At 47.2% G+C, this 26567-nt stretch overlaps 12 protein-coding genes across 12 annotated transcripts; 7 read left to right on the plus strand and 5 right to left on the minus strand.

The window, feature by feature from the left end:
• Positions 1-56: 56 nt before the first annotated feature.
• Positions 57-1637, plus strand: FPRO_03503 (uncharacterized protein; the record flags this gene model as incomplete). The annotated part of the gene is given in 3 exon segments (XM_031226278.1): positions 57-236; positions 249-376; positions 446-1637. The coding sequence occupies 3 exon segments, from the start codon at positions 57-59 to the stop codon at positions 1635-1637; spliced, it is 1500 nt and encodes a 499-aa protein (XP_031076830.1).
• A 732-nt stretch (positions 1638-2369) lies between these two features.
• Positions 2370-2960, plus strand: FPRO_03502 (uncharacterized protein; the record flags this gene model as incomplete). Its single annotated transcript, XM_031226279.1, has 1 exon — positions 2370-2960. One exon carries the CDS (start codon positions 2370-2372, stop codon positions 2958-2960), a length of 591 nt encoding a protein of 196 aa, XP_031076831.1.
• A 914-nt stretch (positions 2961-3874) lies between these two features.
• FPRO_03501 (uncharacterized protein) lies at positions 3875-5686 on the plus strand (the record flags this gene model as incomplete). Its single annotated transcript, XM_031226280.1, has 2 exons — positions 3875-4141; positions 4208-5686. 2 exons carry the CDS (start codon positions 3875-3877, stop codon positions 5684-5686), a joined length of 1746 nt encoding a protein of 581 aa, XP_031076832.1.
• A 1271-nt stretch (positions 5687-6957) lies between these two features.
• FPRO_03500 (uncharacterized protein) lies at positions 6958-8619 on the plus strand (the record flags this gene model as incomplete). The annotated part of the gene is made up of 1 exon (XM_031226281.1): positions 6958-8619. The coding sequence occupies one exon, from the start codon at positions 6958-6960 to the stop codon at positions 8617-8619; it is 1662 nt and encodes a 553-aa protein (XP_031076833.1).
• A 175-nt stretch (positions 8620-8794) lies between these two features.
• Positions 8795-10424, minus strand: FPRO_03499 (uncharacterized protein; the record flags this gene model as incomplete). The annotated part of the gene is made up of 5 exons (XM_031226282.1): positions 8795-9015; positions 9083-9323; positions 9380-9702; positions 9755-10098; positions 10207-10424. 5 exons carry the CDS (start codon positions 10422-10424, stop codon positions 8795-8797), a joined length of 1347 nt encoding a protein of 448 aa, XP_031076834.1.
• Positions 10425-11350: 926 nt separating this feature from the next.
• FPRO_03498 (putative SIT1-Transporter of the bacterial siderophore ferrioxamine B) lies at positions 11351-13090 on the plus strand (the record flags this gene model as incomplete). The annotated part of the gene is made up of 1 exon (XM_031226283.1): positions 11351-13090. The coding sequence occupies one exon, from the start codon at positions 11351-11353 to the stop codon at positions 13088-13090; it is 1740 nt and encodes a 579-aa protein (XP_031076835.1).
• A 165-nt stretch (positions 13091-13255) lies between these two features.
• On the minus strand, positions 13256-14646 carry FPRO_03497 (uncharacterized protein; the record flags this gene model as incomplete). The annotated part of the gene is made up of 2 exons (XM_031226285.1): positions 13256-14227; positions 14281-14646. 2 exons carry the CDS (start codon positions 14644-14646, stop codon positions 13256-13258), a joined length of 1338 nt encoding a protein of 445 aa, XP_031076836.1.
• Positions 14647-16171: 1525 nt separating this feature from the next.
• Positions 16172-17635, plus strand: FPRO_03496 (putative neutral amino acid permease; the record flags this gene model as incomplete). Its single annotated transcript, XM_031226286.1, has 2 exons — positions 16172-17530; positions 17582-17635. The coding sequence occupies 2 exons, from the start codon at positions 16172-16174 to the stop codon at positions 17633-17635; spliced, it is 1413 nt and encodes a 470-aa protein (XP_031076837.1).
• Positions 17636-18607: 972 nt separating this feature from the next.
• Positions 18608-19498, minus strand: FPRO_03495 (uncharacterized protein; the record flags this gene model as incomplete). Its single annotated transcript, XM_031226287.1, has 1 exon — positions 18608-19498. One exon carries the CDS (start codon positions 19496-19498, stop codon positions 18608-18610), a length of 891 nt encoding a protein of 296 aa, XP_031076838.1.
• Positions 19499-20879: 1381 nt separating this feature from the next.
• FPRO_03494 (putative endopeptidase K) lies at positions 20880-22137 on the minus strand (the record flags this gene model as incomplete). The annotated part of the gene is made up of 5 exons (XM_031226288.1): positions 20880-21121; positions 21187-21407; positions 21466-21638; positions 21703-21789; positions 21853-22137. 5 exons carry the CDS (start codon positions 22135-22137, stop codon positions 20880-20882), a joined length of 1008 nt encoding a protein of 335 aa, XP_031076839.1.
• Positions 22138-23976: 1839 nt separating this feature from the next.
• Positions 23977-25371, plus strand: FPRO_03493 (uncharacterized protein; the record flags this gene model as incomplete). Its single annotated transcript, XM_031226289.1, has 4 exons — positions 23977-24091; positions 24145-24437; positions 24491-24599; positions 24650-25371. 4 exons carry the CDS (start codon positions 23977-23979, stop codon positions 25369-25371), a joined length of 1239 nt encoding a protein of 412 aa, XP_031076840.1.
• Positions 25372-25774: 403 nt separating this feature from the next.
• FPRO_03492 (uncharacterized protein) lies at positions 25775-26227 on the minus strand (the record flags this gene model as incomplete). The annotated part of the gene is made up of 1 exon (XM_031226290.1): positions 25775-26227. The coding sequence occupies one exon, from the start codon at positions 26225-26227 to the stop codon at positions 25775-25777; it is 453 nt and encodes a 150-aa protein (XP_031076841.1).
• Positions 26228-26567: the final 340 nt, after the last annotated feature.

The raw sequence follows: 26567 nt of genomic DNA on the forward strand, positions 1-26567 counted from the left end.
TATGTTCAATTATAGCACACGAACTTCAGTTTCACCCACGGCTTACAAGCACCATCATGTCTACCTCTACAAAGCGACCAAAGGTCTTTGCATATGCCAAGTTTGATCTCGATGCTCTTATTCTTCTCGCGACAAGACTTCGAGGTCAATCATGCACTGTAGACACTTCGACAAGGCCCAAAGCTGGTAGTACGCACTGGGCCATTTTCATCACTTTCGAGGATGGTGTCGAATGGGTATTCCGATAGCCACGGAGAGGACTGAGCGCCATTATCACCGAAGAATCTGCGTCCAAGTTGCTCATCAGCGAGGCTTCGACTCTGAAGTATCTGAGAGCCCTGGGTTCAATACTGGTACCAGAAGTGTTCTCGTTTAGGTGAGGATGTCACGTTCTCGAACAAGTGCACCTGAAGAAGAAAGAAGAGATACTGATATGATCAAACAGTGGAGATGGTGACAATGACATCGGAGTGCCGTATATCCTCATGAGCAAGGCTAGTGGCCGTCCACTGTCAGATTATGACTGGATTGAGTTGTCTCAAATAGAAGGGTATCCAAACAGACGCCCTCTTCTACCCATGACAGACCGAGATCGAGAAAAGGTAATGGCGCAGTTAGGAACCCTCATGTCCCGTCTCTCGGGCACCCATTTCGACAAGATTGGCTCGCTCTTCCAAGACAACAAGGGCAACTATTTCGTTAGCGAATGCCTAAGCGCCTCTCTCATCTGGCAGCACAGAGATGAGCTAGAAGGCGTCGACCGAGGCCCTTTTGATCAGGAAAGCCAGTATCTTAGGTCCCTGATATCTGCCTTTACAGCTCATGCTGAAGAGTTCTCGCTCAGCCCTCATAGTTTCTTCGCTCCAATACCTGATCCTTTCGAATATCCGAATTGGGCAAGCTATCGCAAGGCGGTGGACAGATGGCAAGCTTTCTGCTCTATTGGTGATAAGATTGAGGGCAATAAGAACCGGCTTGACTTTTGCATTGCAGCTCAATTCTTGACCGAAATGGTTCCTCACCTTGTCTGGGCAGAAGAACCGTTTGTGCTCTGCCACCCCGACCTTCACCGTGGGAATATCTTTGTCGACGAGGACTTCAACATAACGTGTATCATCGACTGGAGTTCTGCTTCGGCGGGCCCTGCAGCAGAGTTGCTCTCCATTCCAGGACTCAATGGGTCGTTTTCACCGCCTAAACCGTCACTCGTTGCAGCTTTCAGATCTGGATTTCGTAATGGGAGCCAAGCCTCGGGGCCTCAGCAATGTAAGAGAGCTGACAAATTGTGGTATTTTCTGCGACTGGTTCGGATGCTCTCCACACAAGACTATGCTCTCTTCAAGTCGTTGTTTGATCTTGTGTACAACAAGAATTCAGGTGATATTCCTCAACTCTTTCATGACAGGAGTATGCAAGAGTCTGGTCAAGCTCTATTGGCCAAGCTGTGCCAAGGTGACTCTGAAGAGGAAGAAGATGAAACAACACAAAAAGATAATAATGACGGTCAAACGAGTGTTTCTGTCGACGTTATAATTGCAAGAAAACTTACACTGATATCCGAAATGAACACCAATTTGGTTGCAGACAAGAGACTTTGGCTATGGATCGAGAACGTCTTAGAAACGCTGGATGTATAATCTCTTTCACTTACCACTAAGATTATGTTACCAAGATAAAACCTTTCTTGTGGTTCCTGTTAAAGACAGCGGTCTGTGGCCACAGTGGCTCTGCAGTGTTTAAGAATGAAAGGGTGTGAATCAGACGAAATAATTAGTATCAACAGTATTTTCAAAGAGTTGTTGCACTTTCACATGCGCCGATTCTTGTCACATTTGTGATGGAGCAAGTGGCCTGAACCAACTTGGCCCGTATAATGCCAATATTGAGTTTGTACAACAGACGATGTGACGAGACCAAGTAAACAAACCCAGCATAAAACCTCGCTAAAAATAGAGACTTGGCTTGGTGCCTGAATGCGCCAAATTGAGCTTGTGACATGCATCTCCCCGTCAGTGCGAATGCCCTCAGCTGCCTTATGCATTCCAACAAGGCGCATGACACCGCAAACAATAGTGTCATGGCATTGTTTTACCAACTGCATAGAATTCTGTCGCAAACATTTTAAGATTCATCTGTTTTGATGAGGCATCGGAAGATCCCCCTGGAGGTGGTATTTGGCCTAACCCGTTGCAGGCTCATTTAATTTCAACTGAAACATCCATGTCAAGGACCCGCACGCCATCGACTCCTTACAATATGGATGTCTTCCCTCGCCCTGTAGCTTTGACCAATCGTTCACCTCTCCCCACTCACTCTCTTTTTTGCTGCCTTGCACTCTCAATGAGAGAGAGCATTGCGTTCTCTACAGGATGGCAGCCCATTCGCCTCAGCTCAAACGCCGCGGGTCGGTAGACCAGCTCTTCGAGCTGGTGGAAGGTCTTGACGAGGCCCAGATTCACACTCTCCTTGAAGACTTCAACAATACCGTCTCGAGCAACATTCCCGTCTCCCACGGCATCGACTTTTTCGAGCATCCCACGACGGGCGTGGCCAAGACCAAGACTGCACCTGCGCGATCATCGTCGATTCGAAAGTCGTTTAAGCAACTTCCTAGATTGTTCACGCGCACGCCGAGCAAACGAGCTGTCTCTGCACCGATTGCGCGTCCGAAAACAGCGGCGCCGACGACGAAGCACTACAGACGGATCAGTCGACCTGTACTACCGACGCTTTCGAGTGGACCGGACTTAGATGCTCTGCTCTCAGCGTATCTTGCGCCAGCTCCGCCGCCGTCGTCTTCACACAAGACCATTTCTCCATCGCGATCGATATCGAGTAATTCTACATTGAGCCTCGAGGCAGAGGATTCTGGCGTTGATTCACTGGCACCGCTTGTATTCGGTCGACCGCAGCGAGAAGCGAGCCCAATGGGCGATATTATGGAAGTGCTCTCGTTCTAAGCACCGAATAACTATGGACGAATAATACCTGCCAACACGGCACTTGGATGTACGTCCACCACGACAGTAGTGATGCAACCACTACAACAACACTATTTGCTAGCTCTGCTTTGACATTGGCTCGGCGTTTTTCTATTCTGTACGATCATTGGAGGCGTTTTTAAAGCTCTTTGCTAGTCAGGTACTAGACTGTCTGTCACCCAAGGGGAGGTCCACTTTCTACTACCAACCATCCATATCATCCAATACTGTTTGTACTCAATGGATTCACGAATTCATTATAACTGCCCAACTACGTACCAATCTACTATACCCTTTCTTTTTTATGCATTTGCTCCTTGACTTCAGGCGTTGAAGAGTGTTTACTGTAGCGTATTTGCCCGCATTGACTGTGCACATCGTCATCTCGTAAGGCGTTAGTGCAGTGGGCCTCCTTAGACGACCTAGACGACATGTCTTGGCAGAACTGGGCTTGTAGGCTTGCTCCTTGTTGGGGATCGTACTGCTGTATCGTCATTTCAGTGTCGGTGCCCTGCTCAAAAGACTTGAGATCACGTATCAGGGGCCAAGAACAACTTCACTAAACCGTTTCCCTAAGTTTATCCTCACCTATCATGAGTTATCCTCAAAACATACTGAATTTATCCTCAACTATACTAAGTTATCTTGAAGTTATACTAAACTTCCCCAAGTAAGATAAGTTCTCCTAAAGTCATATCAAGTTTACCCAAGCATTCATTTGGGTCTTGCTCTCCCCTTACTTACCGATGACCATACCACGTGACCCCACACACACTGGAAGGGCTATCGTGGGCTTGGGCCTGAGGGAAACCACACAAAGATTTAGAGACAGAGCAAAGTCATTCAACAACATCGTCAATTTGTCAACTTGCCAACTTTCAAAGATTTCGAACATGGGACGCGGCGATCTTCCGTCCGTCGCCGTTGGGGAGGTCTTTGATGAGAATCAACAGATCATGGATCTCGTCGAGAAACTTACCGCAGAGAAGCAGCAAAGCAAGGCCCAGCTGCAACGCGTTCTTCACAGGATCTACAAAAACATCGCCGCATACGGTGAAGCCCTAGATCTCAAGTCCAGTGTTGAAGCTTATGTCTACGATGGATGGCGAGGTCTCCTGAACCCCATCAAAGTCATCCTGAAACTGCCCGGTACCGACTTTGTAGGCGCCAGGATGTGTTTGTTTCTCGGTGCAGAACTCATCTGCCACTTTGGTACGCGTAAATAGTATGAAGGCGCCACAGCAGATGAGGAGCTTGCCGATCTATATGAGCTTTGCACAGAGATTGATGATGTTCTCCTCGGCGCTCTGCGTACGATCTGGATTCGTAGCGGGCAGACCGAATCCTTTGAATGGGTATTTGCAGATCATCTAATTGGCAAACCGCTTGGGAACTTTGAGTGTTGGGACGCCAAAATCGCCGTGTGTCTGTCACTCGACGAGTACAAACGCCGCTTCAAAGTGACACGCAGAGGAGAACGATACTACTATTCCGAACTAACCCTCGAGGGGGATCGGCAAGTCTACGCAGAATCGAAACTCTACAAAGGCCCAAAGCCACGATGGGATCTCGAGGAAGGGACAGGCCTGAATCCGGAATGGAAGTGGAGGGTTGCAGGAAACGCCAGGCCCATCGCCGGTGATATCAAGTACACTTTTCAACCACTAGCCACGAAATATTGGGACTGCTATGTCTGTCGTCGTTCTTGGCAGTTTTGCCTAGACGCTCAGCAGATCGCGGAAGCAAATCTCGGTACCCAACGACAAGAACTCCTGAACGACATCTGGCTCCGTCACCACATCCCACGAGAGATTCAAAGGGAGATTCTATCATATCTCCCACCCCCACACCGCGAACCATTCCCCTATCTCAAGAACCTCGACATTGGAGCAGCTTACACTCCCTTCCCTACAGTCGGCGAGAGATGCCTGGACTGTGAGAATATGGATGAGGACTCAGCCATTCGACGCACATGCCCTCAAGCAAGTCTTTACACCTGGAACTTTGCTCTACGGTGTTTTCATAGCTTTCACAAGAATGAACTCAACCAGTGGTCTCTATGTAGTCACGGTAGTGATTGCAAAGGTCACCACAACTGCAGCGACCACCGTTGGGCTGTTCTCAGAGATCCCGAATTCTCCCTGTTCATTGAGAAGGAAGCTTCTCGAGGCAATGATCAATTCATTTCGCTGGATCAAATTGGCCTTGGGCCCGTTCAGCATATTCGCCTCAATAAGGCGGAGGATGAGATTCGATCCAAACGACTTAAGAATGGATCCTTGATCTACTTTGAAACCCACCGAGACTGGGAGATGACAGGTGGTCTGGGCGGCTTGGTAGACAGCATGCTGCACGGAGGAGTGCTGACCAAGGCATGGAGCCAGGGATATGACGACGGAGGCGCCGACGACGGAGACGATGATCAACGGAACAGCAATGATCAAGAAGAGGACGGCGACGATGGTGATGGAGACGATGACGAAGATGGTGAAGAGGACGACGGCGATGAAAATGAAGAGGATAGCGAGGATGATGATGATGATGACAATGGAGAGGATGATGACGATGGACGCCCTCGCGAAGCTGGAACGCGCAGAAATCGGAGCCAGTGGGCTCTGGGCCGGAGCATGCTCGCCCAGAGTGTCGCGGAGAAGGTGGTCAAAGACCTCCACTCGTGGCCAGGACGATGTGAGTGGTGCGAGTGATCTAGCAGAGGAGAACCTCGGGGAGGTAAGAAAGCTCGGGACCTTGACCTACAATAATGAAGATATTTAGGTCGTATGGCCTAAGTTTAGGGGACTTCTACTAAGTTTTGAGCCGAGGCCAACGTCTATCGAAGGAGTGGTCGAAGATACCGACACCACTTGCAAAGGACGGAAGGCTGGGATTATACTGGGATTGGGCTGGGAAATGTAAGAGTTTGTAATGGTTGCTAGTAATAATGCCATTCATGAAGTAATATTTGCGATTTCTTTGCCAGAGAACTTGAAGGCTTGAGTCTTGTAAAATCATCGAGAAATAACCATTTATGTGTCAAATCTGTGAGACCAATAATAGATGGGTGACAACGTAGAGTAACACAACATCATCAAGAGTTATGCTATGTGAGAAACGCGAGTCTATACGCTGTTTATATTGGTTCTCCTTGTAGTAATTTAGTAGAGTAGAAAATCAAAAGTTGAATTTATCAACAACCACAGTCTCTAGTGGCCTGCACTCTCAGCCACAGGACCCAACTACAGATGACGCGCCAGGCTGACAACAAAAAGCAATATGCCACGCAGCCACTACTTACAAGATAGTCTCATCTTTCGGCGCATAATTGCAGTTTAAAATTGATTAGCCTTTTACTCGTAATGGCCCTCTTTGATTGGAGTAGAAGGCTAATGATGACGCTATTCACGCGAGCTTTGTACTCTGGCTTGTCAGCCAATATAAGTCCTCAGTAACACATCAGCGATTGCAATTTCGGTGGATTGCTGGGCCTGTTTGGCTGGCCTCTTTGTTCCTGCACTGCCCTTTGAACAAGTCTGCTTAACGAGAGTAAGAGCTAGCCAAACAATACTTATCTATTCGCTCGAAAGCCCTACTGGGTGGTACGCTGTATGTTTGCTTCGGTAACCAATCTGAAGACGTAAAATGAAAAATCAGTGCGCACCCGACAAACAGTGCTGTGGCATATCACCGTGAGTCAGAAGCTCCTTCTTGTGTGACCTCGTTACTTCCACCCTCGGGGGCCAACAAATAAACTTAGCAAAAGTCATCCTAAGCTTAGGCTACCTTATATTACCTAAGTCCTTTTGACATTTAGGATCGAGGTCCCGTGTTTTCTTTCCTCCCCGCAAGGTATTTGCCTTCCTACCTACCTACCTACTTACCTATGGAAGGCACGAAGAAGACTTACGCTAGGTTCTCGGCTGGATTAAGCTCTCAGCCATAAGTCTCAAAAACAACAGAGCACCCTTACTCCGCAAAGATGGCAGACGACTTATTAATCTCTTCCAAACTCGACCGCATTCTACGCCTAAACCACCGCTTAACTAGGCTCATCAACGATCTAGCTCAGAAGACAGGAGACATCACCCAACCACTCAAGAACCTCCTCACACGACTTTATGACAGCTTCTCTAGACTTTCCGACGTCCTCAGCAGTAACTCGAACGATGGCCGGCTGACCGATGGACAACTGACCGATGAGGAAGTCTTCGGTGCCTGGCGTTCCTTCTTCCTACCTATCCAGGCACTGCGGCAACTTCCCTGCGGAGAGTTCGTGGCAGCGAGATTGCTCCTCTTCACTGGATGGAAGTTTACTCAGGCACCTGGGTTGAGACTGAAGTACAAGGGGGAAACCTTGGTCGAAGAGACAAAACCCTTGCATGAATTCATCGCCGATCTCGATGATGCACTCCTTGAGCCGTTAAAGAAGATGTGGGAGCTCAGTCAATCTCGCGAGCAATTCGACTGGGTATTCAATGATTTTAATATCACCCACTATGAAGAGATGAGCGAAGGCGAAGCGCTTGCACTTTCTCCACAAGAGCTCAAAGATCTCGGTGGTATCCGAGGTATGAAGTATTATTACCGCGACCCAAGCGAGTCTAAGCGATACACTCTTTACAAAGGACCGATCCCCCGGTGGGACTGTGGTGAGCAAGACTGGGATGATTTCGAATGGAAGGAAGAGGGTTCTGATGGTCCTCTAAATGACTTGTTGGAGTATAACTACCGGGACGATGATGCGCCTGATGTTAACTTCGCCAATAACTTTCATATCTTTCGCCGATCGCATCAATTCTGCCTGGATGCCAGGCAAAAGTCTGAAGCCCACATCGGGCGGCAGCAGCATCAAACATTTGACGACGTCGCGCGTCACCTTGGTCTCCCTCCGGAAATGCGCAACAAAATCCTAAGCTACGTCGAATACCGCGATCCATTTCCATACCTGGAGAAGCTTGATCTCGCAGAGGCATATGTTCCCTTCCCTAAAGTCGGCGAGCACTGCACCCGTTGCGACACCATCGAAGGAGAATCGACCACCCAACGTACTTGTCCTCAGAAAGCCATACACGTATGGAACCTGGCCTTGCGACGGTTCCACACATTCCATAGGAACAGCTGCAAACAATGGTCTCTTTGCACCCAGCACGACTGCGCCGGACACCACGAGGACGAAGAAGACTGGGAAGTCACAGGAGAGCCTGAGTTTACCAGATATCTCGAGTCCCTAGCTGCACGAGGCAATGATGAGTTTGCATCTCTTGATCAAGTTGGCCTCGGGCCCATGCACCCCATCCGACTAGAGGTAGAAGCCGACACCGTAAGGGAATATTCGCTTTTCGGAGGCAACGGTATCTATGGCAACTCAAGCGATGATGCAAGGATGATAGGAGGTCTCGGGGGATTGAAGGACGCCATGATCCACGGACGTACCCTAGTCGCTGCATGGGAGGGATATGACGATGATTCCATTTTCTATGTCGGTGCTCAAGCCTGGAAACCGTTTTGGCAGTACGGTCGTAATTTGTACGATGAAAAGGTCGCCACAGTGGTTATCAAAAGGCTACACTCGGAGGATGAATGTGAGTCGTGTGTGGAGGCAGAGGAAGAATTCAATGAGTTCCCATTGATTTCTGTTTGAGGATATTTCTGTCCCAGGGTGTATAGTGTGGTACGCAAACTTGGAGGGCTAGATGATATGAAGGCCTAAATTAAGCTCAGGTAGCTAATAAGACTCCAATTCACCGATGATATGAAGTGTAGCTTCGGGAGGACGTATTTGTCACAATCATGTACGGTATTGTCTCTATCAGCAGTCAAAACTCAGACATAAGTCTGAAACGTTCCCGCTCCTTTTTCAGGGAGTCAAAGAACCTATGCTGCAACAGCTCCTTGGCAGTCTTCCTTTTCTCGGGCACCCATTGGAGCATAGATGAAGCAAAGTCCACGAACACATCTTTCTCATCCCCTAATAATTCAGTGACAGTGTCCCCCAGCCTCCGTGTTTGTACCGTAAGATCTTTGTGCATGATTTCGCCTGTTGTAGAAAGGTTGAGAGATCAGCTTTAGCCATTCCAACCAGATCATATCATCACTGGACTTACCATGCTCATCAAAGAAAGGTCCTCCCCAATACTCGTTCATAGTCTCACAGCTCCTGCCCCTTGGGTTTTCTATTGTTCGGCCAAGCTTTAGCTTGCGGTAGACACGTTCCCTATTGATCAATGTTTCAGGAGGGTCCCCCAACAGAGAAACGATCTGAGCTAGATGGATGTGCGCATCGTAATCACCATCGTCGCCAACAATGTTCTCAAACAGGCTAGTGTTCTCTAACATATTCCACATCTAGTTATGTCCAAGCATTAACGTGATGTTCTTTTGGGGAGATAGAAGTTACTTACAAAAAGACCAAAGTTCCAGATGTCGACGCTGTATGACCATGGACATCCAAGTAGCACTTCCGGGGCACGGTAACGGTGAGACTGGATGGGCGATAGATGGCCTTTATTGCCATCTAGTCCTGGAAAGCTTTGATTGAAATCAGCCAGAGCTGGCAAAACCATGTTACCTCGCAATGGACCAAAGTCATCCTGTGAGAGATATATTACACGGCCATCGTCAGCTCGGACATGCCTAGGCTGGGGATTTGTGGTCAGGCTCTTGACGAAATCGGCCAACACGGAGTCGTTTTCGATCGTCACCAGGATATTATCGTCCTTGATGTCTTTTGGGAATAGAGTTAGTAACAGTACCCATGGGACAGTCTGAGACTTTACCTGTGTGGATCAAATGGCACTCGATATGTAAATAGTCTAAAGCTTGGAGGATGAGAAATGCATAAGATTTGAACAGAGGCAAAGGAAGCCTCTGTTGTGGTAGCCTGCGTTGCCAATGATAGAGAGTCTCCCTCATAGGTTTGTAAACAAGACAGAAGTGAGTTCCTTCTGGACCCTCTAACTGGAATTCATCAATTGGTAGTCGGATGAAAGACAATCCTGGATGGGAGGTATTGGTGCTGGAGATGAGTTTTGAGCGTTTCGATTCACCAGAAGCATTGGAATCAATAGTTGGTATCTTAATGCTAACATAGCGAGGAATATCTGAACTCCAGAACTTTGAACTACCATCCACAGAATTTAATTGTTCAGCATACAGCGACAGACAGACAGACAGACAGACAGAAAGGGAGGGAGAGGGACAGATAGAGAAGAATTCTGGCGAAACTCACAACTTGAGATTTTCAGCTAGCCAGACAGTAGACCCGGCACCAAAATCAAGCTTTGCAATTGCCTTGAACCTGCCGTCTAGTACATCCCCAGATCGAGTCGGATGGAAGTACTTCAACCTTTCCTCGTAGAGAAACTCCTCGTCGACTGGCTCGTTGATCATGTGAGTTGTAGTGCCGTTGGATATACTCGAAAGTTGTCGACTCCAGAAACTTGGCATTTTGCGTAAGGATGTCGTCATCAAACATTTTTGGAAGAATATAGGAGCAAAACTGGCGCTCATTTTATTTGATACGGTGTTAGCCATGAGTCTATTCAAATTCAAGATGTTCAGGCCAAAGCTATTGAGAATATCGCAGGACCAAAAGTGAAGAGACTATGGTCTGCTTGCACGAGAGGAAAAGAAGAGCTATCCACGTGACCGCGGGAAACTTGTTGGAGTTCCGTCTTGATTAAGAACGTCTATTAATGCACGCTACTTTTATATCGGTATACGAGCTGGATGGTACGTCTTGTTTCTAAGTCACTGCAGTGTTTCAAATTGCCTCACAGCTGGGTCGAATCAATACGCTTTGGTTGGGCAGTAGCGTGAAACGTGCTGTTAAATCACGGTGTATACAGGCTATAGTGCCACGGGCCATATTAGTAGAAATTAGAATTCCAATAACCTTTTAATTGCTAGTGCTAAGGAAAGAACTCAGGCGTGACCACTCGGCGCGGAATTTTGGAAGGTGACGGATTCGTAATTCGGCGAACTCCAAGAACAGACAAGGATGTCTTGGTACATGACCTGATCATGCACTGGGTCACACGAATAGCTTCTTTGAGCATAGGTAGCAGGCACTTGAGTAATGCCAAGAATCTGACCAGATAACTTTATTCGCTCTTTAGGCGAGTCGTAAATTTGTGGCTTGGTTAGATCAGATAAGATAATCTCAATCAGGACATCCATACTCTGTACGCGACATCCAATGGCCTCACTTTAGCGCTCGCCAAGACACTTGGGAGAGCCGACCTCGGGACCAACAGGAGAGAAAACTCTGCACCTTTAATAAGTGAGTGGTTTATAACTACGAGTTCCATGAGGAGTAGCGACACGTTTCATCCGCAACTCCTAGCCGCAGACCTGTTATTGAACCGTTGACGATGGACAAAACAACTGCCACCATCGAGCTTGATCAAAAGGATGATCCCAATCCTCCAATAACACCTCAAGCTGCCCCAAAACTCCCGGGAGTCCTGCGCGTGGAAGCAGCAGCTAGCAAGCTCACAACGCCCAAACGATGGATCTTCTTCACCAGCATCTTCTTCTTCAGCTACGCCCTCAACCTTGACTTCCAGACACGAAACACCTACGTCCCCTACGCCACATCATCCTTCGGCAATCACTCCCTCCTGGCTACGGTCATTGTCATCCGTGAAGTCGTGGCCTCTGCTATCCAGCCCTCGGTTGCCAGGCTGACTGATGTCTTTGGCCGCATTGAGATCTTTACCCTTGCTGTCGTTTTCAGCTTGGTCGGGACGATCATACAGACGTATTCGGCAAACATTCAGACTTTTGCTGGTGGTGCCGTGCTGCATTCGCTCGGGTACAGGATCTCAATTCTTACTATTGAGATCATGATTGCAGATTTCACGTCTATGAAGACGAGGCTGTTCTTTGCTTTTGTGCCTAACTGGCCTGCCCTTGTCAATATTTGGATAAGTGGAGATATCACATCTGCTATCCTTTCAGTAACTTCCTGGAAATGGGGAATTGGCATGTTTGCAATCATTAACCCGATCTGCGCTTTGCCTCTGATTATCTTCATGTTCGTCCTCGGCCGTCAGACGAAGCGTTCAAGACTGGAGCAGGAGACTCTTGGATCTTCCTCTTGGACTGCGTCTCTCAAGGCAATCTTTTGGGAGCTTGATGTCATTGGCGTGCTGCTCTTGACAGCTGCCCTAGCTATGACATTGATCCCTCTCACGCTGGCAGGCGGACAGAGCGCCAAGTGGAGGGATGCCAGCATCCTGACACCTCTCATCATCGGTCTTATTCTTTTCCCAATTTTCGCCATATGGGAAAGGAAAGTAAGTCACCCAATGCTTCCAATTCACCTCCTCAAGCACCGGACCGTATGGGGTTGTCTCGGCATCAGTGCTATCTTCCCGATCGCCTTCATGGTCATTGGAAGCTATCTGTTCAGCTTGCTCGTGGTATCTTACAACTTTACCGTCAAGGACGCTACTCGAGTGGCGTTACTCTATCAGTTCTGCGCTATCATTGTAGGCTCTCTTCTCGGCCCAATCATCATCAAGATTCGACGCCTCAAGGAAGTCATCTTGACTGGCATTGCACTCTTTTTCGTTGGGTTCGGACTTATCCACCACTTCCGAGGTGGCTCTGGTTCCAAATCTGGAGTCATTGGCGGAGAAGTCATGATGGGAATTGCTGGTGGCCTTTTCTCTTGGCCAACACTTGTTCTTATCCAGACCGTTGCTCGACACGAGTACATTGGAGTCTTGATATCTCTCGTTTTCACTGCAAACGCGATCGGCCAAGCCATTGGTGGTTGTGTGTCTGGCGCCATGTGGACACAGACTCTGTACAAAGAGCTTGAGAAGAACCTTGCACCATTTGGCAATGACACGCTGGCTTCAGCTGTGTATGCTTCGCCTTTGACTGTCGTCCCTCAATATCCTTTGGGATCGCCTGAGAGAGAGGCTATGGGCTTGAGCTATCGATACATCCAAAGAAACTTGAGTATTGTCTCGTTATGCCTCGTTGTACCTATGCTTGTTCTTGGACTATGTCTTCATAATCCTACACTTTCCGATAAGCAAGCTCAAGTGGACGAAAATGTCGAGTCTCCGAAAGAGCAGAAGCAGATTACTGGCAACTAAGCACAGATGCTCGAACCTAAGTTCTGTCTCATGAAAATAAGCTGTCTGCCACAAGTCTCAACTAGTACATCTAGCTCATAACTTAGGCATTATACACAGCGTCTACCTAATTGTTACAGCACAAGTTGGGATAGATAAGAAGCCTGTATTATAGCTAAGATGAACTCAAGAATACTGTCTAAATAGCCACTTCTCAAACTCCACCGTGCCATTACCATTGGGAGCTTTTTCTTCACCAGTATTCCATCTCAGCGAAAAAGCGCCGAAACTACCATGCTTTTTAGGCTCCAAGACAAACGACTTCAATCTCGACGTCTCTGGACTGTCTTCTCCCTCACAAATAAGCCTGGCTCGATAAGATCTATCAGCGAATGTAATAGCCCGGCCGACATCTCCATGCGAAATGCAAATCTGAAAGGCGTTGTAGTAGAGCCGCGCAATGTACGGCGTGTCACAGACACCGTATTCCTCCTGGAGAGTATGAAGTAGTGACAAGCAGTCTTTGAGGCTGGCCTTTGGATTATTCCTCATAGTAGAGGCGTTTCCAATGCTAGCATAAAGCTGCTGGATTCTCACTCGACGATCATCGCTAGCTTGGAGTTCCGATGGAGGCAGAGAGCATAGAGAGCATGCGCAGTCGAAGCCGAAAGACATTTTGAGCTCGTGTTTTCGCATATTTGATGGGCCTCCTTCGTCATAAGAGATGGTAATCTCCTCTCCTGCCTTGATGGGCCCAATAGCATAGATGGTCCCGTGATTTGCCTTGCTCTCCCAGTTATTATGTGAGTTTGGCAGACAACTGTGGTTGATTAAGGATATCGTGGCATAGACACCGCCCACAATCGAGCCTGGTCCACATGGAAGGGCATTTGTTCTGATGATCCCGCTGAAAGGGTCTTCGCCAGGAAAGCTGTTATGAAGAGACAGAAACTCCTGTTGCTCTGACTTGGACAGGGCCTTCAGCCTCGGCGCCGCAGTGGCCTCCAAGTTGCCTGGGCTCATAGTACTAGCTACGAGAAGTGGCTTTTCGCAAAAGATTTGGGTTCCAGCAGGAATATCAAATCTGGCGATAAGGCCTCTACCCTTTCCAGGGATAACCCCAACTTCGAAAAGGAGTCCATAAATGGAACTCGGTGGCTGAGAGTGAATCATTAGAACATGAAGGACATGTGCATAGCTTTTTGACATACCTGCTCGTAGAGCCTATAAGAGTCATTGACTTCCTTCTCAGAATAGTAACCGGATTCACCAAGTGCACTTTGCCATGACCGAACACGAGAACCGAAATAGTCGCGGGCAATATCCGTTACTAGGTTGATGTGGAATTCTACGTGGGAATCGTCATCCGGTATAGAACTGAAGCGCAGAAACTTGTGGCCTTCGAGAGGAAGGAGGAGTTGTTTCCCTTCTTCAAATACCATGTAGTCGGCCTTGATCTTGAATGCACTCTCATCTTTGTAGACGGTCTGGACGTGCTCGATGAATTCTTCCCATATCTCTTGGTCCTCATACCCTGAGAGGCGAGGAACCATGTCAAACCCAGACACATGGACCATTGCGAAAACGGGTACCGAATCTTGTCATATGCAAATACCAATTCCGGGATATGGTCTAATAGATGAGGGGATGATACTATGATTGAGTGAGGATCCAGATATCGGAGTGAAGGATGTTGCAGTGAAATCTCAAGAGCAAGAGACAGAGAGAGACCACTGGCTTAATATTTGTTGGTAAAGGAGACGGGTCAGGATATGTCATGAACAGATGAGTTGGTAAGTTTGAGTAAGTACATAAAGTCCAATTGCAATAATTCACCTAGCCTGCTGCCTATCCTGCCTAAGTATTCTTCATCTTGATGTTTGTCCAGTTTGGTATAACGCCCCAAGTTGTGAGCTCTTAGATGTGTTATTTGCGTTTGAGACTTTTGGCTTAGACCTTAAAATCAGCACACAGAACTTGGTCAAAATTGATGGACAATCTCATGACCTGTCTGCGGACACAATCTCACAAACCAGGCTGCCTACCCTAATTGTAATGTTGTTTATAGCCGCAATCAGACAAAGGAGCGTGACATACTGCGAGATACATGATTGAATTGCAGCACAGATTTCCAAAGGCTATCCTGATTGCTAGTTTTGACAAGTCGTAAACGCTCAAACAAAAGCGAGTGGGCTCAGAAATTTCTGTTATGCAGACAAATACCGACAACTAAGCTTATCGACAATAAGGTATTTCCAAGCATGATCTCTTGATAAAGAAACATTCGATTCGGGCCTTAATGAAGAATTTATCGCGATATGTCACAAGCGATTGGCCGTAAAAGGTTTTCTCATTTGGCTAGGACGCCCTTTGTCTTGTCAAGGCGGATATAACGCCCGGGTATAGTTGAACCGGCTGTTTCGCGCATCGCGCCCTGCAAAACCTTCCCTCAGGCGTCATCGGAGCTGAATTGACTTTTCTCACAGTGACAGACTTTTTTTTAAGCCTCCTTCTAGAACAATTCTAGACTAGAAATGCCGCCGCCGTGCAGATATTTTCCTCTAGCTCCAACACATGTGATATGATGCCTCACAAACCACCGACCTTCCGAGGCCGTATTAGTCCACCACTTAATTCGTATCATCACTGCCTCAAAAGAAAACAAGTTTAGGTCTAGATAGCACGGACATGTCTTACCCAACTATTACACCAAGCTTCTAGTCAGGATAACCAGACACGTAAATTATCCCGAGGGGAGCCGCATCTAAGAAACTCTACGCGCGCCTCGGCCGCCGCCGGCCAAATTCGCATCACGTAAAAGTTACCACTTAAAACTCCACCACGCGGGATCGTCTTGTGTAATGGAATCCTCGCTATCAACTGCTTTTACGTACAACTTCCACCGGCGGGTTCTTACCCCAGCGTGGAGAAGAGGATATTCCCCAGACCTTGGCGTTCCTTTAAATCTGGGATCTTTGCTTTTCTTTTTTCCCTGAGGGCAGAGTTGACAACTCTGAGTTATTCCTTGTTCAGTACCATCATCATTTTTGCTCTTATTGTTGTTCTAGTACTTGCCCTGGAGGTTGAGACTGAGACTTCATCATGGATACCATCACACCACAGACTGCGTCCAAGAACGCGACCAACAAAGACTCTACCCTTGATCCTGATCAAATCGCTCGCATCGACCATTCTTACGACCAAGCCATCGGCACAGTAACCGACTTCGAGAAACAGAAAACCGCTGAAGGCGAAGCTCACTTCCGTCGTCTAGGATGGAAGCGACTCGCTGTTATCCTCATCGTTGAGGCCATTGGTCTTGGAACATTCAGTCTTCCAGGCGCCTTTGCGACACTCGGCATCGTCGCGGGTGTGTTTTGCTGTATTGCCTTGGGCTTTATGGCTATCTACACAGCGTGGATCATTGGAAAGATTAAGGTCTTGTATCCTTCGATTAAACATTATGGAGATATTGGTGGCTTGCTCATGGGCAGGTTTGGTGAAGAGTTGTTCGGCGCTATGTATGTGCTGCAACTCATCCTCATCACGGCCTCTTTCGTCCTCACGGGCAGCATTGCTCTGAACATCCTGGCCGATGATAAGGTTTGCGGTCTTATCTTCAGCGCTGTGTCGGGCTTTATGCTCTTCATCCTAGCCATCATGCCTTCGTTCGCCGAGGCCGCCATCTTGGGTTACATCGACCTGGTCTGCATCATGACAGCCATTGGTATCGCAGTCATCGCATCCGGCGTGAATGCTTCCAACCAGCCCGGTGGTATTGGTGCTTCAGACTGGTCTGCTTGGCCTGACCCTGATGCTACTTTCAAGGATGGCATGGTGGCTATCTGCAATATCATCTTTGCTTATTGCTTTGCCATGTACATGACCCCTTTCATGGATGAGATGCATACACCTGAAGACTTTATGAAGTCGGTCTGGACTCTTGGAGGTGTCGAGATCTTTATCTACACCCTCAGCGGTTCGCTTATCTATGTCTTCGTTGGCAAGGACGTGGCCAGTCCTGCTCTTCAGTCTTTACCTGGCATTCTACCCAAGGTGGCCTTTGGTGTGGCTCTCCCCATGATCTTCATCTCGGGCGCCATTGGCAATACCGTTACAGCCAAATATGTTCATCTGAGATTCTACAAAAACTCAATCGTTCGCTTTGTCAATACACCCAAGGGTTGGGTTACTTGGCTCCTTACTCTTGCTGGCATCACGATCATCTCTTGGGTTCTCGGCGAAGCAATTCCCTTCTTCAACGACCTTCTCTCACTCAGCTCGGCCCTTTTCGTATCTGGTTTCATTCTGTACTTCCCAGCAGTGATGTGGTACAAGCTTATATGCAGAGGCAAGTGGTATGCTAGAGAAAATATCCTCCATGCCGTTGCTTGCATCTTTACCTTTTTCTTTGGCCTTTTGGTTCTCGTTGGCGGAACATATGCCACAGCTTTGGATATCGTAAGTCGTCTATCCATCTTACTGAGAATATCTGACCGACGCGTACTATAGCAACATCATTATGAGATCGGAGCTTTCCGTACACCATTTTCATGCGAGGCGTAAGAGGTTGCTTAGAGTTAAGGTGTAAATTGTAGAAATCTACTGGGGATAACTTGTCTCTTTCGTATAAGTGTACAATATGTAAAGCGAATGGAATAATGTAATGAGCAATGGCGCTCAAGTTTACTATACTCACCATATTGGTTCTGATCGCACACTCTTCGATTTACCGAACTTCCTCCCTCGCGAGTCCCTTGGCACCGAATACCCGGTATCCATATGGCACTCTGGGGCCGAAGCTATGCGCGAGTGATGATTAACGTTGCCAGATCTACCTGTATAGCTGGCAAGGGCCGACACTGGTTCGCTTAGACGAAGGGAATTTGATGATAATACGTAGTCTCATCACTCATGTAATTGGTCAACGGCGATCTACGACGCTATGTACCGTTTGGGAAACAACAAGCGACACATTCAATTGGCTGAGATTGGTGCTGGGCGGGATGATTTCAGTTTATTAGTGTCAATCATCATGACTACATACAGTCCACAATGTCCTTAAGCCACAATAGACTCCTGAGAAAGAATACAAGATACCCATATGTCGGATACTCAGTATATATAGTCCGAAGTAAAGGCGGGGTTACGCGACCTTTCCCCCACGATTGTTGATGCCATGACGTTCAACTCCTGATCAGGGATGGGCCCTGAATGATAGCTTGAGACCCCACGCTTCTTGGTACTAATTTTCTGAAAAGACCAGTCATAGCTACCTGCGCAAATAGGGGCTTGTCTCCCTTCGCCATCTTTGACAAGTATCCGTACGTCATAAAGGTATGTTTCGCTGTGGAGCGTCCCATCCCATGCCTCATTCACCACCACCACCACCACCTCTCGTAACTTATCAATCGTGTGAGCCGAGAACTGACAGTGCTTCAGACTTGATTATTATTTAGAAATATAGGGTAGTCATTCATTCGTTGCCAGTTCCGAGTAGCTCTGGCCGAAAGGCTCGCGATATTCAAAGTAAGTAGATCAGGAACTAGAATAATAACTGAATCGACCATATCCCAGCTCTTGGTATCGCTCCCGAATCCAATTTCTGGTCCTCTTCTTCTCGGCCCTTTCCTCTCCAGTCTCTTCCTCTTCCTCATCATCATCGTAGTCGCAATTTCTGCAGCGTGATTTAAGAATCTCAAGATAAGCATCTGCATACTCTCCTCCGATACACAGCGGACAGACAACGCCATGCCAATAACATTGCCGATGAAACTCTGTTTCATTACAGAACATGAGGGCTTCTTCACGATTCGTAGGTCTGGCTGAATCCAAATAGCGGTCGCCGCCACATAAAGAGCATTCTCCATCTTCGCATCGTGCAATCATATCTGGAACCCGGATTTTGCGAAAGAGAAAATCCCCTTCGAAGCGTAGGTGAGAGACAGGGATTGAGTATGAATCCTCCTGGACAGTTTTGGTGATGACGAAATAATATTTTTCATCTTTATCAACCCAATCCTGTTTGGGGTCGAGTTTATAGGAAGGCTTATGAAGACACCTATTGTAGGCGTTGATCCTGTTTCCATCTGTGAGATCCCCGCATTTCGTCCATTCTTCAAGGACATTGCAGACCAAATAAGACTCGGTTCCATTGCCATTCGGACTGCCGTTCGGAGACCCAGGAGTTATTGCAACACCGTAAACTGGCTTATAGGTATTCTCATCGCTATAATATTCTACCCGTTCTATGATATCCAACCATAGTTCAGGCGGTAGAGTTTTGTTGCCTTGCTTCGTCGTGATGTTAGCGGAACCGTGGGCCAGGATGTTGCGAAGATAGCTTGCGCCCCAGCAGTCTACATCGAGAATAAGAATCGAGTTGAGCTTGACAAGGCGTTCGAGATCTTTAGATTCTACGGGCAACATTGTGGTCAGACCTCTACCGAGGTTATGGAGGCTGTAGTTATTGTTGTTGTTTCCGAGGTTGAGGTTGATTCTTCCTCAAAGATACAAAGGTTGAAGAGGTAAAAAAGAAAGGGTACGGTAAGGCGGTCACGTCCAAGATTTATAGGCAGAGATTGCGATTGTACTTTTCCTTTTGAGTTATTTCTGTGCTTTGTGATCAAAGTTCAGTGGCGATCTAAGTTCTGCATGGTGAATCCATCAGCCACGAGGCTCAACTGCATCTAGCTCACAACTTGGACATTATACTATAATGACTAAATTGATTGCTACAGTAAAAAGCTGATATAATGAAAAGCTATAGCCTTATACTTTACAAAGCTTTAAGGTGCATTCACGTTCTTGGGTCCGAAGGTTTTGTCTGTAAGGGCATAAGAAATTGGAAAACACGCATGTAAACTCTGTCGTGCTAACGAGCCAAAGAGAATATCTGGTTCCAAGTATTGTAAGAATATTTCCAAGGTTCAAAGTTACAATGAAAATAGTAGAAAGGCGAGACGAGACCAGCCGCCCATCCAACTCGAAGCCATGTATATAACTACTCCGCATAGTACATAAGCCGATAGAAAGAATCGTGTTTAAATAAAGAAGTAGGGCCTAAGGTACCTGGAGTGAGTTTCCCATTCTTGAAGTATACTGAATCAACAATGGGGAAAGAATGCTAGACTTCATGCTTCAGACAGGCATGCTGTAGGTTTGGTCACTTCTTAATCTCTTCAAGTATCCCATCGAACCTTGTTCTTTAATTTTAGATCCCAAGATAGCTTAACTTATGCCACCTCAGCTTTGCCGAGGTTACATGAAATCGTATTCCAAAGCGCAATCTTATCCGCAGAGTTTCACAAATTTTTAGCGAGTTATTCCCACTCAAAAACCACAAAACACATTCAGGCAAAACTTATACCCCCTTGAAACACCCGCCAACAACCCTAGTAAAACACGTTTCCATATTTCGACAAGCAAATTATTTTTCAACCAACCGAATGGCAGCAGATAAGGAATCAAAACACAAACGAAACTACAAACCGTCCGATGCCAAGGCCTGCCACGCCGCTTAGGTCGGATCGAACTGTGAGAGAAGTGTTTCTAGAGTCGGCGTTTAAATGCATGTCATTCACCTGCCAGACGTTATTGGTGGGATTCTCATTCGATGTATGGTCGGAAATAGCCGAATAGGGCGTGACAGGCGGCTGTGGCTTTTCGCCAAAATAACCATTTTCGAGAAGCTTAAAACAATGACATGCTCGTGTATTGACTATGAAACGCGTGAAACTGACTCGAGTCGTTCCCTTCGGCCGTAATGGCCTTATCGTCCGACCCCTCAACCCGGTACTGATAGGTGCGCTTACTTCGCTTCGCTGTTCTGGATTAACAGGTTGACCGTGTTTTCAGGAATACCCTTGATGACGTCCTCCAGAGACATGGTTGCAATAAGGTTGCATAATTCTGACGCCTTGATATTCTTGGGGCCTAAAAGATAAGCCGCGAGGCCAGTGACGTGTAGTGTTGCCATTGATGTGCCTGACTCGAGTTTGACACCTCCTTTGATCCAGGTGCTCTTGATATCAATGCCAGGGGCGAAAATGTCTACCAAACACCATAGTTGGAGAATGAGGCTCTTGTGTCGTTCTCGGCGGTTGCTCCAACAGTACAGGCCATGGGCTCATTGCTTGGCGAAACTTGAGATGCGTCTGTGTCATCGTTGCCAGCCGCTACAGCGAGAAAACAACCCGATTTGACAATATATCTAGCAGCTGCGTTTATAGCAGGTGAAGGAGCAACACTAAAAGACATGTTGAACACAATACCCTTGAGACACTTTCGAGTAGCAGCATCTTCAGCGATAAAATCCATGCCAGCGAGAATTCCCGATCTGCGGCGAATTATTTTCAGTAACATTCACATGATTACCAAAAGATGAATAAACTCACGATTGACCCGCTGTATACTCATTTAGAACCTTGACAGCGAAGAGCTGCGTCTTCTTTGCGACACCGTACGTTTTAGACCCGAAGGTGCCCGCAATATGAGTCCCATGACCATTTGCATCCAAGTCAGCATTATCAACAAAGTTCTGCACGAATCTGGCGCCACCTTCGAGTTCCTGTTGCTTGGGTTAGCTTGTTTCAATTTACCGCCTTGCATAAATGATGAGGTAAGGTACTGACAGGGTGGTCGACTTCGATGCCTGTGTCAAGAACATAAGTGCATGTGCCTTCGCCGGCACTTTCGTCATAGGTGTAAGTTGTATGATCCTTGCCTGGTAGTTTGTTGGAAATACGAGCTAGACCCTAGGGTGCGTTTTTCTGGGTAGATACTCCATGCATGGTGGAGACTTTTTCGATGAAATCGACGTTGGGGTCGTTGAGTAGATCTTTCAGCTCGGGTTTAGTAAGGCTAGCTGAGAAGCTATTGAAAAGATTGTAGTAGGTGTATTCGGCATCCGAGGGAACTCCGGCAACTCTGCTAGTGATGGCTTTAGAAGCCACATTGGCCTTCATGACGGCTATGTACTTTCTTTCAGATTTATGCGCGCCACGAGGAATAATCAAAGGAGCGGCAATGAAAGCGTGAGCCAGAGAGAAAATATTGAGGGAGTGCATCGTGATAATGTGCCTCAAACTGTTGCAGTGACGGTTGACACGTGAATGACAATTGAGTTTTCTGAGGGGCGACTTGGTTCTTCATGATCGTTGATACCATAGACGCTAGCAGATGCCGATAGGGAGCATCTCTGTCTAGTGTTTTCTATCGAATCGACGTTCTTACTATTAAAGTGCAGTAAAGGAGTAATAACATTCTTTGATAGATCTTGTTGGTGGTGAATAATGACTCAGACTACCTACCCTACGCTAATGAGAAATTTAGCACTACAGGGATAATGTCTGTCCCCTATCTGGGCACTAACACCAACAAGAATTATCAAGGCGATCAGAAGCTCAAAGAGGGAGTAAAAGTTCTCAAATTTGAGAACTTTTGATCAAAAAGGACTTCTATTATACGTAGGTACTGAGACCACAATTCTGAATAACCTGAAGGACTGTTAAAACAGCCTTGGGAAAGCGTTGCTTGATGGTCTGGCGTTGACCAGAGTTAGCGGCCCGAGCTACCCAATTAGAGTTGAGAGGGAATACTACAGTGGCAAGTCATCTAAAATCTAAAATTAAACTCGTGCGAAATTTCGGCCGAAATACTTGTTGATAGTTTTTATTAAGACTCGGAGGGCCACTAATTTCCAGCAATCTCACTTGAGAGGTCGGATGACATGTTGAGAGAAACCAGCATTGTTTTCTACATACTAAAACTAGTCGTACGATAATTCCGACGCTGATTTAAGCTTATGTTACAAGTCTGCAACCTTATCTATTCTGGCTAAATGCTGCCATCTTGGGGCTGCCTACGTCTAATATGCCACTACTCCGAACTGCTTCAACCAACGCATCCGTTTTGGGTCCTTCGATGAGAGTGAAGTAGATCTCGTCGAAGAAGTTCTCAACAATACGGAACCTGTCCCAAAGCGGTTAATAAAGCCATCGAGGCTCCTAATTTTGCGGCTCCGCAGACCACAAACCTTAACTGCTACGGTGCTACCTTGACTGTATCGAACTACGCGCCCCCATCGGAGAGCAAAACATGTATCTAGACTTGACTTGGCTGCGACCAGCGCTGCGTCAAGTATCCCGAGAGTGGATTGAACCATATCGATTGAGCCGATGAGTGTGTGGTGGCCAAGAGACGGAGATTCCATACGAGTTGGAACTTGAATGGTTATCAATCTGGATGTAAGCAGAACTACAGTATTTGGTTCCAGCAAAAATGCATGCCAATAAATCTGTGTTTTAAACCAGCCCCTCACGAAACACCAGCCAAAATTACATCGTTACCTTCGGTTCCTGCATTATCAGAAAGTCTATTGCCAAGTGATATGATCATCATTCGATTATCATCGGAAATACAAGTGTTTCGAGACAATATATCCGCCAGTTCCCAGCAGTAAATCTTAACAATGCAAAATATGCCCCCAAAACAGTCCGTCTATAGTGACCTTGTTAAGGATCGATGAAACATGTGTCGCCTTTGAAGCGAGGAAAAATCCACCCAGGTCGGCCCGCTTACACGACCCTGGGCGTTTAAACGTGCCCCTTTCACACAATCTCCACTTTGTTTTTGATACAGGGGCTGTAGCAGAAACCCTCGCCAGCGAACGCGAAACTGAGATTAAAATATCGAGAATCTTTCGGATGCGAAAAATGTATATATACTCGTACGACATACGATGGGTGAGTTGTTGTCTTGTCATCATCAGCTTCAGCTTCTACAGCAAAGTCTTCTCTTCTAGTTAGGTCCTGGTGATCGTTTTTTCTTTCTTCTTCTTCTCTTCTCAACTTTACTATTCTTTGTGCCGGCACATTTCTTTTTTACCTTATCTTTTAACTGTCAAGATGCATTCCTTCAAGAGCTTTCTCTTTCCTTCGCTTTTCGCTCTGGCTCATGGGCACTCTGTCATTCTCAATGCTCAGGGTCTCGACACTTCTCCTGCTAGTGTAGGATTTCAAGGTAAGCATGATGCCAATAGTGCCTGATTGGGTTTGGGCTAATCAGATCGCCAGTTGATCCCGAGATCGCCCGCAACTGTATCACTATCAACCCTTGCCAGCAGGATGCCACTATCATTCGTGATGCAGAGATCACCGCCAACATCGTCAACCAGTGTGGCCGCACTGAGCTGTCTGGTAACATTGATGTCGGAGAAAACACCGAGAATGCCATTTCTGCTGGAAAGGTCACCCAGGTTGAGGCTGGTGGTGAGCTCACCGTTACTATTCATCAGGTCAACGCCGATGGTGCTGGCCCATACGTGTGTGATCTGGATGAGAGCAGCAACACCAACACCAACATTCAGGTGAGGCATCTGCCGAAGCAGCAACTTAGAAAATCCCCTAACATAGTGAACAGAACTTGACCGTTACAAATAATGTCCCCGGAACAAACGGCCTTTCTCAGGTCAAGACTCAGGCTTTCAACATCACGGTCAAGATGCCCGATGACCTCAACTGCTTTGGAGGTAAGCATGCTCAAGTTCCATAACAAGTCAGTGGTATCTAACACAAACAGCCTCCACTGGCAACATTTGCACCGTCCGATGCCGTAACAACGCTCTTGCTGGTCCCTTCGGTGGCTGCTTCGCCGTTCAGCAAGCCGATACCGATAAGAAGACCAACACTCCTCAGAACATCAAGACTACTCAGCAGCTCCAAGCTATCAACGCTCAGGTCCTCCAGAACCAGAAAGATTTCCCTGATTCCGTCAAGGCCAACGAGAACGCTACCAATGATGAGGCTGAGCAGAACAAGGCTGCCGTTGACGCTCTTCTTGGCAACACCGTCGTCACTTCGGCCTTTGCTACCGAGACACCCTCTGTTGCTCTTGGTCGACCTCCTGCGGCTACCGAGACAGGTGATGCAGGCAATGATAACAACAACAACAATGATAACAACAATGGTGGGAACAACGGTGGTAACGGTAACGGTAACAACAACAATGGAGGCAACAACGGCGGTAACAACGGTGGCAATGGTGGTAACGGACAAGGCCAAGGAAACGGCCAAGGCCAGGGCAACGGCCAGGGTAACGGGCAAGGCAACGGTGGTCAAGGCGGCCAGAACGGCGGTAACAACCAGGGAGGTAACGGCGGTAACCAGGGCGGCCGTGGGGGCCAGGGTCGAGGACAATTCGGTGGCGGTGGTGGATTTGGCGGGTTTGGAGGAAACGCCAAGCGAGCTGCTTCTAAGCTCCGATGGGCCAAGCGATTCTTCGCTCAAGAAGATACCATCTGATTGATATTTGGATGAGCTATTAAAGGAAAAGAATACAGAAACACTGGGAAGTGGACGATGGGATAACTATAGGATGAGGGGAGAGATAGATAATAAAGATGATGTACCAAAACTTGATGAACTTCGCTGATTTCCTCAAGGAAGCTGAGTTCTCTGTGCTGCTTTAAACTCTAAGTTCTGTCTGCTGGAATAAGCTCTCAGCCACAAGTCTCAACTGCAAATAACACATCTAGGTTACAACTTACGCAATAAAGCACAATTTTCCTCAAGGAAGGATTGCAGGCGGTGAGAACAAATGGTTTGTTTATTGAAGTTTGCCTTGATAACCTCTAACGTAAGATGCTATTTTCTTCTTTCTTCTTCTTTTGTTCCCCAACAGTGCTATAGCTGCCTCCCAACAACACTACTGACGTATGTTCAATTCTGTACTATTGAAACAATGGATATCCTCATCTCCCCAATCAAGTGACTCAAAACATTTCACGGCAATTTCACGACCTCCAGAACGATCTAACGGGAACAATTCATCGTGAAGCTTCTCTCTCAGGAACATGCCAATGTCGCTCACGCGGTTTTGCAAGACGAGGATGGCGAGGATGCGGCGATAGGTCTTGGGCGAGGCTGTTGGTCGGCTCCCATAACGACCCAGGATGAGGTCTCGGTATTTTGCTACATTCCTCTCCTTTATCGATGAGGAGATGAGTTCGCTGTAGGCAATGCTCGGAGTCATCAGACTAATCAACAGTTCATATGGCCAGTAGAACTGCGATCGCGGGTCGCTGTGCCGAGCCTTTCTTTCCCACAGGAGGGTATGTAGAGAAGATCTTGTGTCATCATGTTCGACGTTGGAGCACATCGTGGAACAGGTGTAGACAGGGGCTCTGCTCTTGTGAACTGTAATTGAGTTTGCGTATGATGAGTGGTAGTATGAAGCTTGAAAGAAATATGAATCGTGAGAGTTAGAGTTTTCTATCGACATTGCAGGATGCATTGAGTATGTTGTACTTATCTTCGTCCTGTCAATCACTCTCAATGCCACATTCAATCACTCTCAAGTATGAACTCAATTACGCATATCACACAGTCATTCACCTACAATGTTCCAAGTTTGGAGGGAAGTTCTTTGGCGATGACGCACTGGTCTTGCGTTGGCACATGAAATCACTGTGAATGGTTAATGGCACTGAGCACGGATC

Source organism: Fusarium proliferatum (genome assembly GCF_900067095.1).
Source record: "Fusarium proliferatum ET1 genome assembly, contig: FPRO_scaffold002, whole genome shotgun sequence".
NCBI lineage: Eukaryota > Fungi > Ascomycota > Sordariomycetes > Hypocreales > Nectriaceae > Fusarium > Fusarium proliferatum.